Below are 14,956 nucleotides of genomic sequence, written 5' to 3' on the forward strand. Positions count from 1 at the left end.
AATAACGCCAGGTTAGCAAGTCTGTGTTGATATTTCGTCAGCAAAATTAGCAAGTGCAGTGATGGATGGTGGAGATTTGGAGGCAACAACTTACAACATACGAGCTGCAGCATACTCTTTTGTGTAGCCCACCTTCTAAAAAGCATATATAGCTTATAGTTTTCATCTGATTTGGCTTCCTCAGAAAAACTCCCCACGCCACTGGAGCATTATGTGACGCTATGAAGCGTGAAGTGAAGCGACTCATCGAAGCTGAGCTCTCAGAAAAGAGCTGCAAATAGTTACTTCGCCTGGTAACGAGTTACTTTTACAGTGGAGTAATTCAGTTACCAATGCTGTTACTTTTGGGGAGAAGTAATTAGTAACTATAACTAATTACGTGCAGCCTAGTTCTGATGCAGAACCACAAATCTCATTTAAGTCGTGGCTAATTCAAAAACGGAGCAAAGAGCTGCGACGTGAGTGGAGCAGAGATGGAAATGCCAAAGCTTTCATCCACCTGTGCTCTCTTCCACCAGTCAGGTGTATTGTAGCAGGCGGTAAACATGTTTATTTGTGTCGTCAGGTTGGAAGGTTTTAACATGAAAGTCTATGAGAACGCGCTGAGCCAAACTCAAGTGGCCATTTGAAGAACTGCAATTCCTTGTGCTAGCTTAATTCGTTAGCCCCCTTGTTGATCGAGTGGGTGGGCAGGAATATGTAGAGGTGTCTGATTGTACAGAAAAGCAATAAACTTGTTGAAGAACAGTTGCAGTCTATGAGAGGACGCGATCATGGGCGAGTACAAACATGTTGGTGTCACTTTTCATCTTTGGGAGAGAGCCCTGCAAGAACAGATGGGATTAAAGTAATACAGACATATGCACACGTTGACTGTGTTTCTATGGTGCAACTGTTAAAGGCAAGAGATTTACACTGTTCAAGTTTAAGAGAATCAGCTGCAGCAGTACGTTGGGTATCGGAGGAGTAAGATAAGTCAATGCTATACATTTGTCACGCAGTCAGAGTCGGTGTGAAACGGGGAATTCTGGGTAGTGTCCCAGAAATAAAAATCACACTGATTATATTTATAATAATGCAAATAACAAACAACACTGCCTCACTTAACAGATTTAATTGCTTTCAGAACATCTTGTTGTTGAAAATTAGCCAACTGGCTAACACTGGCACATTTACAGAAATGTTGATTAATGTGTGTCGTCCTTCAAAATAAAAAGATTAACAAAAAACAAAAAAAACAGAGAAATGTGTGTCTATAGTATGTCTAGACAGGGTGTAATACCCCCACCAACTTTGGATTTTCTGTTTTTAGTGGCCTTTAACAAACACCATTTCCCATGAGCCCTAGACCATTGCTGGCAAAATGTCACCAGTTCAACAGAATGAGGACATGGGCGAGCCGAGGGGCCGCGGCCGCTGGAGAGAGACTGAATGGTGAATGTGTTACGGAGTTTTGAGGCAGCGGAAATTACTTAAAAAGTAGAGGAGAAATAAATGACATTGGAAGGGAGCGTTGGTGGATATTATGGAAATTTCCGGAAACTAGGTTGTAAGTTTTTTTTTTTTTTTTTTTTTTTGGAGTGTGTGTGTCAGTCGTTTGAGATCACAAAGGTTTTTAATCTCAATTGCTGTAGTAGGTGCTAATTTATCTCGGGATAATGACGGAGGTGACGTCAAGACTCTGAATAGCGATTTCAAAATAACGGCCCCGTAGGATGAGTCAGTATGTAAAATATTTCTGGAACTGACATCAAGTTAAATGAGCTTGATATTAAAGTGTACACAGTTTAATTGGCACGCCTATGGATCCATGTAACGCACTGTGCTGTCAGGAGTACATTTTCTCCTCCGTTCTCCTCTTTTAACATTCATCAAACGCCGTTAGCTGACTCACACGTACCAGAATTAGAGAAAACTGAAAAAATACTGTCACACATCAACATTGTCATGATGCCAAATTACCCTCTGATTATGTTTCTGTCCATAGCTGCCACTCTAAGTGAGGCTATTTTGTCAAGGAGGCTGAATATGTCACCGCCCCCCCCCCCCCCCCTTCAGTTTAGGTTGATGCTTTGTGCTCGTTCGTAACCTGCTCGCGTTGGAGCAGTTTTACAGAAATAATCTTTCAGTTCCCTCAGCGATTGCCGTGCAATAAAATGGCCACCTATCGGGATAATTGGCCACGGTACTTTTCTCCTGTTTATAAGTGCACAGGCGTCGCAGAAAACTGCACGTGAACGGTAATTAATCACGGATTAAGAGAAGGGCCGTAATGTTTTTTTTTTTTTCTCTACCAGAAATTCACTCCTTTTAATACTTTTAAAAAATACACTGTTTTTTTTTTTTTTTTGCTGCCCTTATGAGAAATTGACTTGCATTGATCAAATGATGGCATTTCCATATTAGCGCGGTCGCTGAGTGGAGTTTCTCGCTGGAACGCTCAAGCCAAGGCCTCAGACGGCCCGGAGGCATTTCTCTCTCCACAAAATTCTATTTAGAAATAAGAACCGTGTAGTAGCAAAACAATGCAGGGTCACTAGTACAAGAAAAAAGAAAGGGTAGATCTTTAAGCAGCGTGCGTATGTCTGCTGCATACTGCTAAAAACACCCTCTCCCATTTGTATTTTTTTTTTTTTTTTTTTTTTTTTTTTTTTTTACAGTGGCCAACACATCCCACTCTCTCTGGGGTTGCGCTGCACTGTCATTTCAACTGCCTGGCTCCTTCGCAGTGGGCATACACAGTCATTCACCGTGGTTTCAATGTTGCTAGGCTACCTCACATCTCCACTGTTTTCTGTTTGAAAATCTACTGTTCAATAAAGCAGTTCAAGGGAGACCTGTGGGTTTGAATACTGAGCGATATGAACCTGCAGGACTAAACGACAACACTAATAGCCATTTTTATATATATTTTTTTTTTTTTATTTTTTGGTTTGTCAGTATTATTTTATTTGCTTGACTCGCGAACACAGAAGGACTACTTAAACACGCCGTCACCCATCCGTCAATCATAACAGTCGTGCACTGAAGCATTTATAGCCTTCCCTGTGGTCTGGAATGGTACCACGTGAGTCATAGCGGCGGTGAAAATCTTTATAAAATATTATTCCTGTTGTGTGTATCCTGTTTTCATCCCTGGATGTTGGGCGTGTTCCAAGCCTGGACTGTCAAACACCGTTTCATAAGGGTGAAGGGTGAACAAGCAAGCTGCTCGCCGAGCCCTGCACAATTTCAGGACCGTCTCTCCCCCCCCAACACCCCCCTTCCCTTCCCGTGCGCTCTCAATAATGATGAGCGTAGAGCTGTTTGACCCCGACACAATAGAAGGCCTGGCTCCTTGAACTCTGTAAGGAGACGCACGCCGACCCCCGCGACCCCGGCCGCGTGGCCACCTGATTTCCCCAGAGTCCCAAAACAAAAACTCATTGGATGACCCTTCAACCGATCCCTTCCTCCTCCTCCTCCACATCCACATTTAAATCATCCCACCCGCCTCTGTCTGGAGGAAAATGCGACTTGGTAAAAAGACTGCTCTCGCAACGCGTCGGTTCTATTTTCGTTCCGAGAGGCCACACATTTCTAAGGTACACTTTAGACATTATTTTCTGCATCTATCGACGGGCATGAAATGATTCTGTTACACAACAGGTTCTGAGTTCATGCGTCTCGCTGTCGTTAACCGGAGTTACTTTAATGTTTATCCTTGAACAGGTTTTGATTCTACATCAATATTTTAAATTCACTTCTGCTCATCGTAGAAGGTTCATACATTATTATTATTTTATTATTCTTTTGGTTGTTAGCAGCAAATGGACTGAACGCTAAGCTAATTACTGGGTGAGTACTTCCTCGGGACTTGGTGGCAAATAAAATCTAAACAAGGCTATATTACGGATGCTCACTGCTAACCCGGCTAATATTAGCTTCTAACGCAACCAAGCTACCGCTCAGCTGTATGCTGCACGGAAAAACACTTGTCACATAATAAGAGTCAAAAATATTGAATTCGGAGGCAGGAAACAAAGTCATAGACAATGATTCATTCATTGCATTCAATGTATGCATCACATGTTAATCAAATGTATGAGTCGCCTCCTCCGCCTTTTTCTTATCAAAGCTACAACTCTGAATTTATGTAAAATTTCCCCAGTTCTGTCCCACATAGTACTGCCTGAACTTTAGAGCGTCCATTACGATAAATGATATTCAGTTAACTCGTGCAAATGAATTTATCCATCAAAAACTTCGGGGAGGTCAACAAAAAGCCCCGGAGTAAAGAGTAAAGTTGGAATCAAATCAATGAAACAAGATCAGATGAATGTGTTGGTGGGTCCAAAAAACAAAGCAGAAACTATGGCAAATGAATGCACCAGTCATCCAGTCTAGGTTTTGTTTTTATTGTGTTTGTTAGTTTGACTCATAAAAAGCTGTAGATGCGAACCATTACTCACAAAACGATTTCAGACACGATGAGTAATTGTTGGTTTACAGAGTCGTCTAAGAGTTATGTTTGATATTCTTCAGTCCACATTAAGTGCGTAACAGAATACTTGATGAGTTAAGATAGAAGCCCAGAGTCATAGCTGGAGGTTTGACAGAAACATTGAAGCTAATTAGCATCTCTGCTCAAGACTCAGTGCATGGCTGCACAGAGGCAAAGAAAAAACAAAAAACAAAACAAAACATAGACACTCCAGCAATGGAAACAGCTAAGACTCGACTTAGAATGAACATGCAGCACTATGTGTGGGATAAAAAGGTCTGTAAACTACCAATCAACCACAACATAATGTCACAGTGTCTGTCCAGATGAGCCCACTTTGAACAGGCAGCGGACACGTGGGAATCAATGAGACACAACGGTGTCGATAAAAACATCTATGTTCTGTGTGTTAACACGCCTTACGCCGTGTGATAAGTCATCGAGTTTAACGTTACATAAGACGTCATCAACTGATGCGCGCGCTTCGTGTTCGTCTTTCCGGGTCGGCTTTTTCAGGTGCATTTCGTGAAGCCTGCGTTTGCTGTCCTGTCATTGTACGCTGCGTCTGAGGGGGGGGGCGGGCGCGACATTATGAAGACGGACGACGCTGTCACAGTGGGATGGTGTTTGTCGCAATGCAAGCATTTTCTTCTACTCTATTATCATTATCACGGCTGATGTTATTGTTGCAATACCCATTTCAGGAAGTGGTTGAGCCGCTGAGGCCGAAAGGCAGAAAAGCTAAATGGAAAACAGAGATATTGGAATTCAAGAGGTGAATATGTGTTGTATAATATCTACATTTACAGATAATTGGGAGCATGCAGTATGACTGCTGGGCCTTTATGAAATGTTTATGGCCGCGTGTGTGGTCACAATATAGGAGCACACAGCGTCGGAGGAAAGCGTTCTCGGTTTGATTTATTGTTCCTTAAGAACATTTGTATAGTTAATGGTCTAACACCAACTGTGCTGCGAAACCAAGCATGAAGGAAGGTTAGGGCTCAGGGAACAATCTGAACTTTTATGAGCCTTGACACGCTGCACAAAACCGCGCCGGCCACGAGCCGTAATCAAAATTCAGCCGCAACGCCGCCCGTTTAATGCTGCGGGACGCTAACATAACCGATGCAAATTAGCGAAAATGGTACAAGCGTGTATTAGCGATGTCGTCTCAGCAGTCACAGCTCCACGCTCACACTCTTATTGACAGGCCACACATGTTAATGCCGTTTCTCCCGCGTCTCTCTCTCTCTCTCTCTCTGTGCCCCCTCCTCTCATTCTCACATGGTTGTCCTTTAGGATGCTGGAGCAGGTGTGATAAATGCTGCCGTTTAAATCAAAGCACTCCCCTCTCCCTCCTCGCCCCCTCTGGGGAGAAAGAGGATGTCTCCATGCAGATTGATATCAGGAGGCCCAGCCATATCCTGCAAGGCCTGACTGATGGTCTGTCTGGATAAAAAATGAACTTTATAGCCACCATGCGAGCTATGACTCATGTGCATGTCCCCCCCCCCCCCCTCGACTCTCTGAAGCTATTCCACGTATACCTCCACTACACGCTCTCTGGAAACGGTATAGTACATCATATAGTGCTGCACCGCATGCTTACACCCAGGAAATACCAATGAAGTGCTTGCAAAATAGCACCAGAGTCGCGCGGATTTTTCATAATAGAGAGGAACGAAAAATCAAACATGTCTTTGTGCTGCTGCTGCCGCTGCTGCTGCAGTCAGCGCTAAAACATGGGAACGTGGAAAAATAAATGGAAATGTGTTTGGCAGAGATTTTGTTCCAAACAGTCAAAGACGCGTTTGACCACTGGTTTCGTTTTGGTCCTTCTGCCCTTCTATACCATCGTGAGTGACAGGCAGGCAGAAGCGGCGGGGTCACATTACTCACAGTTAGCATTCTGTTCTTCCCCGTTCCTGCGCTAAAAACATGGTGAGCCGTTGCACTTTCCGCTCCAAAAGTGAGTAGGAGGCGGTGCAAAAAAAAAAAAAAAAAAAAAGAACACAGCCCTGTTTTCGATTCCAATTAATCCGCCATCTGAGAGCAAAGCTATATTCGCAGAGACGGATAATTGCAAATAAATTATCTGTGCTGTGTCACTCCAGCTGCCAAACGAGGGCGAGTCGCACCTAATGGCTTTACATCTCGTGGGAGACAAAATGTTTTGACACGGTCGCAAAATTTTCCACAGTCACTTAGACCTTTGTGTTCTGTGTTCGCAAAACACGTCGTTAGTCTGCGCGCCCGCTGCACGCGAAACAGCGCCGCGGTCGAGCTCTTCCTCTTTGGGGAGGAGCCGCAGAATCATAAAAGCTTGATTAAGTTCGTTTTTTTTTTTTTTTTGTGAGAGGTGTCAATGTCGGTGGAAGAGTGTTCCTGTAATTGCACCCTATAAAAGTGTCGGTTGACTGACGGTTAGGGCTAATGAGAGAGTGAGAGAGGGACAGTGAGGCGACATCCCTTAATTATCCCCTCAAATCTAAAATTCAAAAGATGAGGAAAAAATAAGTAGGATATATATATATGTTTTTCTTTCTTTTAACAGTTTGACAGAGATGACAATGGCGTCAAGATGTGGTTATAGACACAGAACTCATTAGAATAAAATCAAGATTTGACTTATGGCAGGTGGAGATACGTTTCTGGGGAGTTCAGTGGCATTCGTCATCGCCTTCGTTACCTACCTACATATATCCAGCACAGACAGTCTCAAGGGAACGTTAAAACCCTTTGATGAAATTAAAAATCCTTGGAGGCTGAAAAAATAAAATAAAAAAATACATCCACAGCGGTACATGAAAGTCGCCCCCATTTGTTATGGTTAAAAGGTATAACCATAATCTGTTAGTGACTGATTAAAGGTCACATGAAGCTCGCACGCTTCAATCGATGGCGCAAATATTGGTCTTGGGGTGACTTCATGTGAGCACTGTAACGATGATTAAAGAGCTATCGCAGGAGTGCAGTGGTGGGATTTGTTTCAGGCCCAATAATGAAATGAACAATGCTGTCACTGAATTGATTGAATTGATATGAATAAGAAAAAAAAAAGACCTTTTCTGGTTTTACTGTGTGATGAAAGATTAGGTACAACATGTAAATTGTTGCTTTAGGAGAAGAATTAGCCTTTTTAGCGGCTACATATTAGAAGAGTGAATTTGCTCTGCCGCACTCTAAATGTCACAGGACAAAATACGCACACGGCAGCGTGAAGCTCTTTGGAATTAGTGTGTTAACATCCTGTGATTCTCTGGCGACCTGTCCAGGGTGTACCCCACCTCCCGCCCCATTAAAGCCGGCTCCAGCAACCCCCATGACCCCAGTGAGGATGAGATGAGACGAGACGTCCTGTTCTACATACTGCATTTAGTATTTGCTTTTCCTCGGCTCCTGACATAACCTGGCCGGTCACACTGTGGGGACAAAAGAGACGGTGATTGATGTACTTACCCTAACGAGACCTCTGTTCCTGCAGTGCTCTTTTGTGTGACTTGATTGAACGGGCACAGGGTGTAAGTATACCTGCGGAGGAAACAGAAAACAAAAATTGTCCACTGTGGATGCTACGCATGCTTTTATATACAGTGAAGTTATAGTGACTGGCATTAGGGATAATCACAGATGTGCTACACAGTACGGGTTTGAATGTCAGCTAATATGTGTTCCCACGTTCATTTTGCAGTATGTATGTAAGTATGCCATTCTCAAAAATGTCACATTTTCATATTAAAGCTTCTCTTACTCTCTCTGGCTTTTGCATCTAATACTGTACAGACAGTGTTTTTGACAGTTCTCAAAGCTCGCATGATCACATTTTTTGTTGTTGCGAAAAGGTTTTGATAAACCAAACTGGCAACCGAATAGCTAGCCAGCTATTCTCCTCAAAAGCTGGAGAAAACCTAGACAGAGCCAAAAGGAAAATCAATGCTGGACTTACATTTGCCAAAGGATCAGAAGCCCAAAGCAAAAGGCTTCCAATGTCGCCACATGTCTGGTGTGTAAACAGGCAACTACTGATAACATATTAACTGAATGGTAAAGGCATTTATGAAGCATTTTATCGCTCTGAGTGGTACGCAAATTCAGTGTTTACAGTGTTTTTCATTTACATACAAGTGAAGCACAAAAAGAAAAGATGAGTATGTACTTCTCGGCGACTCAATGGTACAAAAGACTGACATGTAGCGATGGGTTACCCTACAATCCATAGCTTTTCTATGAGAGTTAGCAGTCTGCAGAGATCATTACTAGTAGAGGCCTGATCACTGGCTCCACTAACAAACTGATCATTTGTTGCGTTTCTATTACCACTAGAAATGCGCGAAACCTAAATATCACAATAAAAACTGGTAACGGAAACGCCTGCATTTTGAAAAACCTCTCAAATATCGTTAAAACACTTTTACGTTCTCATGAGGTGGTTTTTCAGGCATATCAATATAAAAGTTTATTGCAAAAATACAATGGAAATGCTCTTTACGCCTTTCACCATCATGTGACCAGTTCATTTGAAGTCCATCTTCCTCAAAGTAAAGTCCTGTGTGACGAGAATTTAAGAGAATTACGAGATATCGTGAGACAAGACTCTACGAGAGTTACAGCTCTTTTTCAAAACATATTTCAATGGAAACACGTACAAAGTGCAACTGTTGTTTACTGAAGTTTCAGAAACATCGCTTTCATTTTGAGAAAAACTAATGGAAATGCAGCTAATGACACTGATGGTGAAACTGACACTGGAAGAGGCAGCCAAGCTTTTTTGTCTGACATTTGAACATCAGAGACAGTGGGATTGGCTCGGGAGCTCCTTTGCTCTCGTTTGCGGTTCGTATTAAATGTTTCTCATCTTAGAGACTTTCATTTAGGCATTTATCCCCTCATGTCTACAGTATATTTCGCCACGGATGCCTTTGCTTCTTTCGCTAGATTGAAAAAAAAAAAAAAAGTAAAAATAAAATACAAACGTATCACTTTTGACTTAAAAAGAAGTGGTAACAAATGTATGATTCCTACTTAGAAATGCCACAACAATTCTTGGGATGATTGCTAAGACTTCAGTGCTCCGCTGACCTTTCCTCTTGTGTCAAGAGCGGGTCAGAATTTTCACTTACCTGTTGAAATATCTCAAAATCTACTCAAGCACATGTACTGGCAATCCCCAAAGAATGAATGTGAATGACCTTGGTGATCTTCTGAGTGCCTTCTAGTGTCACAGTGAGGTGGATATTTGCCGTTTTAAAATAGCTCAACGGCTAAATTGGGCACACAGGCGCACACACAAGCATTCAAGTTTCCCTCAGTGTAGCATCTGGAGAATCACCAGGCTAAATGTATGCTGTAGATAAGTTTATATGAATGACCAACAACTTTCTTATTAGCAACAGCTAGTCCCAGTTTACACGCAACGGAGGAAATCGATTAACTGATGGGAACATGTCCTCCTCCTCCTCCACACTAGGTGGCGATATGTGTCCTTCAGCGGCTTAATACGACCCCCTTTCTGGTTGACCTATTACGTCATATAATAAACAACTGTAATCGCTCATGTGGCAGACCGGCGTTTCAAACAACAACCAGATGGATAATAGTTCAGTTTTTTAATCTCGTACGTAATGTGCGCGCTACTCATGGTGCAGATGAGATGCACCATATGCTCGTCTTCTTCTGCGACCGGCTTTCTTGGATGTTTTTGTCCCGGGGACATACGCCAGCACAGTGTGAATATCGATTTCCAATCACATTACCTGGGTGACTTAGTCAGATAAGGAGAACACGTCCTTAAATTGTCCAGTTAGAGTCGGATTAAGGCAATAATTTGTTTTTTCATGCGCATAGAAACATATTTATTAAGTCCAACACCTTGCAAACATCAGCATATCAGATTACAGACATTGGTATTTCATGTGTGTGATTCTGAGGCCCTGTTCAGATCTCACATTAAGATCTAACCTTGGCAACGCAAGTAGCTGGTTCTAACTAGGTGTGTTCACACCTGGCATTAAAATGCTCCGCAAAAAGATCTTCACATCCAATCTCAGTTTCATACTTTGTATGAAAATAAACACTGACATCATTCTGGGCGCAGCAGAACATTTTAACAGCTTCTGTCTCTAATCAAGCTCCACTGCTGTTTGGGAATAAAGACACCAGTGGCCGACGAAATAAACTTTACTTGGCTCCTTATAAATCAACATGATCACACCATTAACCACATGCCATTCCTTTTCTGGAGATCATTTATACTGGCGGTCGTGTGTTGTTTTCTAAATGAACGAGGCAAAACTCCAGCGACGCAAGAGCACCCCCGTTAAGTAGGAGGTATTTAACGCGACCCAGAGCGCATTGTGTGCGACTGACATCACCTAGAAATGAAGTCGGAGATCACATCTCTCAAATGGGTCCTCAATACGTCCTGAGTGCGTTCTCAACTGCGATGCACTTTAAGCTAGTCACTTCGGATTCCTCAGAAGAGATCTTAAACACAAGGTCTGAACCGGGCTTCTTCCTTTCTTTAAGATACAGCAGCACGAGATACAAGAGCTACGAAGCAGTTAAAGGTTTTTATGGGTGTTTTCGAGACTATGGACATTCAGGAGCAGTCAGCTCCAACGTCTTATAAGAGCTTATCAGGACACCCACGCTAACAACAATAATTCAACCAGAACCTATAAAAGTGAACCTGAATGCCAAATAAAACAACGTGATATGCGCCTGAAGCCTCCCATACTTAATAAATGAACAAATAAATAAATAACTCTGAATTCCCTCTCAACGCTGGCTTTATTGTCCCTCATACACGCCGCTAGATTCATTAAGTTTGTAAAGCAGGTGTTTCAGCAACAACAAACATACTCATCTGAGCCCAGAAACAGATGGCACCTGATAGACAGAGGCATACTGAGCGGAGGAAGAGGGGGGGAGGAAAAAAAGGGGAGCGCAATGAAAAAGCTATCAAATGAGTCCCAGAAGGGAGTACCCCTGTACGTCTGTACCTCTCTCCCCTCTTACCCTCAAGGCAAAGCCATCCATCCCTGCCCACTTTTGCTGACACGCCATCGCTACACACACTCAAAAATGGAAAAATAAATAAATAAAAAAGCGAGGCTATTCGTGAGTGGGGGCACTGCGATCTGACCTTGGATGCTCGCCTCCGTGTGGCAGCTTGCGAGAAAACAAAAGCAGGCAAGGCTGCAGAGAAAATGTGGCGTCGGATTATATACATAACAAAAAAAAACAAAAAACAAGAAGTTCGAAATTAGAAATGCCGTGCTCATCATGCAGACTGCAGGTTGACTCGCTGTCTGTCTGCGAGACAGGCTCTTCACATTCTGCCATCTGTGTTACATAAATGGGACATAGCAAGAAAGGTCAAAGAGGCACATTTACACAAACTGTCCCCGGCTATCCTTAGCAAATGAGCGCAGCCTGACGGGAAGGAGGAAATATCTGCCGAGATGGACGAGCGGCGACAAAGGCTTAGGGGAGACTGACAGCAGTGGAAACACAAGACTTAAGAAGCAGCCGGGGGAACAAAGACGGAGGGAAGGGCACGGCAGAAGGATGAAAAAGAAATAAAAGCGCGCAAAGGGAAGTGGGAGGGGAAATCAGAGCGCGCTGGTGGTGACGCGGCGCATGTGAATCACCGAAAGCGAAGGCTGCCGATGTGACAGACGATGACGTCCAACAAGGGGGACACTGGGCGGAGGACACGCAGATTAAGACAAGTGGATAAAACACGGCGGGTCACTGATTAACCCTTTGACGATAATTAGAAGCTGCAGATCAAAAATGACAACGGTGATCCTCCCATTCAAGTCCTGAACTCCACACCGCGCGTCTCCCTGTCCCCCACGTTCGATCTGTCACCGCCTGACAATGCCGCCCTGACACTAGCCATAATAAGTTGCCACCACTGTGTCAATCTTTGGCAGGTGTTCTAGGGCCTGAAGGTACACAGAGAATAAATATCTTAGATGCAACCACTTAGCCCCTCAGGCAGTATTTCACGCTTCACTGTGCCGGACAGCGGACTCGGTTCAACTCGTAAATCTGCTGATTTCTGGAGCGAAACCAGTTTGGTATCAATTCTTTTTCCAATTTGATGAATTTTGGATTACAACACACAAACACACAAAACCCATCCGAGCCTTCACATTTGCTCACATAGAAATCTCTAAGACAATAGACGGGCACTCACAAGAAGTGTATGAAGACCTAATACCGCACTATATGGTGAATTATTGACGTTAGCACAGTAACACTCAATGAGTGTTTGACAACAGTCTAGCACAGCTGCAGTCACGTTTTATCATGTAAGATATACTCTATGCTTCGTGGAGCTTTCCGGTGTACCATAAAACATACATTAACTTCTTATACGCATCATCAGCCTTGCTCAGTAGTCCTGGGACATTAGTACACGCCATGAATAAATTGTATTATGAAGTTTGAAAATATACCATACATCAAATTCCCAGTGGGTTTTGTTACATATGATTTTCAAAAAGAGCTGACAGACGTGTGTGTAATTGCCGCTCGTTCTCACGTTTGAATTTAAGCATTTCCATACTGCTTATGTGAGCTAAAGCTAAATGGGAGGGCTGAGATGAAGTGCTATAGTTGTCATTAAGCCTGGAAAGTAAAAGTAACATCTGTGAGAAGATTGGACCAATTGAAAACAAGCTAACAGTGTAGAACTCACTATTAGAACTATATATTTGCCCTTAAGTGGTTTTTAGTGGCAAAACTCAAGCTGATTGCACCTGAAATAAGAGCCTCTGAGTGCTGGGCTTGGGTGCTCTTCACATGTATTTTAGCATCTATTTTCTCTTAATTAAAACAATAATTTGCTATAAATAAATCCAGATTGTTAAGTTTAAAACCAGCCCTTCAGCTCAGCAGCTACTGAGAAGGACTTCTTCCAGGGCTTTCATGATTTGAAGTACGATACACTTTTCAGCTTTGGCAAATGTTTTGTGTACGACCAAGTGTTTCCTCGGGTTGGTCAAATCTTCCCATTACAAATATGGCAGACTGGCTTTTTTTTTTTTTTTGGACTCTGCCCTGACTGTTGGACTTTAACAAGAGGTGTTATGGGCTTCCTTTCTCACCTTCTCTTTCATGTGTACTCTGCACTCTCACTGGGGTATCAAAATCTGGCACCAGCTGATTTACCATGAATGGGTACTCGAGTTCCCAAGTCTACTGGGCGCAAAGGAGAACGCCATGTGTGCACTTACTACACATGGGAGTCAAGGCAGAAAGTACAAAACCCAACTGTTTTGCCAATAACCACTGAAATTTCCCCCAAATAAATCGACCATTCACACAGGGCTAGTTTAACCTGGGGACCTCTCGCTCTAGTTATTCTTTTTTTTTTTAAAAAAGTTTTGTTTGATTCACAGCATAGTTTTGCTTGTTGCCACTTAGGAACAAGAAAATCATAAGAAGAATGAAATGGTGAAGGATGATGATGAGATGAGATGGATGATAAACGTTGTAGCATTTAGTGATCCATAATCACATCAGTAAAGGTGGAGCCGACTTCAGTACAGGCAGGTAATTGGTTTTATTTTTTTATTATTATTAATCCATATCTGTAAAGTAGCTAAAGCTGTCAGAAAGTGTAGCAGCATAAAGGGCGAAGTATTACCTCTAGAGATTGGCCAGTATATTGGGCTGATATTTCCTTGTGTTTTTTTCTGTTTTTATTTATTTATTTTACTGGTTAGATACATGTCGCATTCGCCGATACATATATATTTTTTTCCATCAAGATTTACAGACAGGCGCATCCATGTTCAGCCCTGTGCTGCTGGAGACGCTGTGATGTGTGCAGCCCATACATTTCCCTCCCCCACTAACAGAGTGTGTGCAGCTGGAAACTGCAAAATGCTTAGTGCTCCATCACTTTTAACTTTATTTTGTATACTTAAGAGCGTTAAATATTCTTTAAGATCAATAAATGTTTATGTTTTTGGTGAAATTGAGACTTGTAACATTCGTTATCATTGTGTCATTTTTATCATGTAAACGGAGGGAGAAAATGCAGTATCCAAATATCGTCTCCAAGTATCAGCCAAGCACGTATCGGCCATCTCCTGAGCCTGGGCACATATCGATATCCGCCCTAAAAAATCTGTATTGGTCAATGTCTAATTACCTCTGACATGTATTGGGGTGGAAAGGGAAAGTAGCAGAGCCATCATATCCAGGAATAATCAGTACAATTGAGTAAGACGTACAATACTTATCCCGTGCAAATACGGCCCATTTCAAAGCCATATGACATCCCCAGGTAACAGCAATCCTTCACGAAAAGTTTTTATAATATCAGATTATATTTTATTTCATGTCAAATTGTATTTACGTTTATCTCATTGATCTCAAACCAGATCAAGTCTCTCACCTAAGCATTCAGGACACCACAAGTATCAACTCAGAATAGTTGTAAACTTATCA

General features: G+C 42.5%; 1 protein-coding gene across 1 annotated transcript in view; it reads right to left on the minus strand.

Annotated features, from left to right (window-relative positions):
• The window catches only part of LOC125020625 (glucosidase 2 subunit beta-like), a 135,466-nt gene that overhangs the window by 13,727 nt on the left and 106,783 nt on the right, over positions 1 to 14,956 (minus strand). Inside the window, exon 13 of the mRNA XM_047606079.1 lies at positions 7,946 to 8,017. Coding sequence (XP_047462035.1) covers positions 7,946 to 8,017 — 72 coding nt within the window. The remainder of the gene's footprint in view (positions 1 to 7,945; positions 8,018 to 14,956) is intronic.

The sequence above is a fragment of the Mugil cephalus genome, chromosome 1, assembly GCF_022458985.1.
Source record: "Mugil cephalus isolate CIBA_MC_2020 chromosome 1, CIBA_Mcephalus_1.1, whole genome shotgun sequence".
Classification (NCBI taxonomy): Eukaryota; Metazoa; Chordata; class Actinopteri; order Mugiliformes; family Mugilidae; genus Mugil; species Mugil cephalus.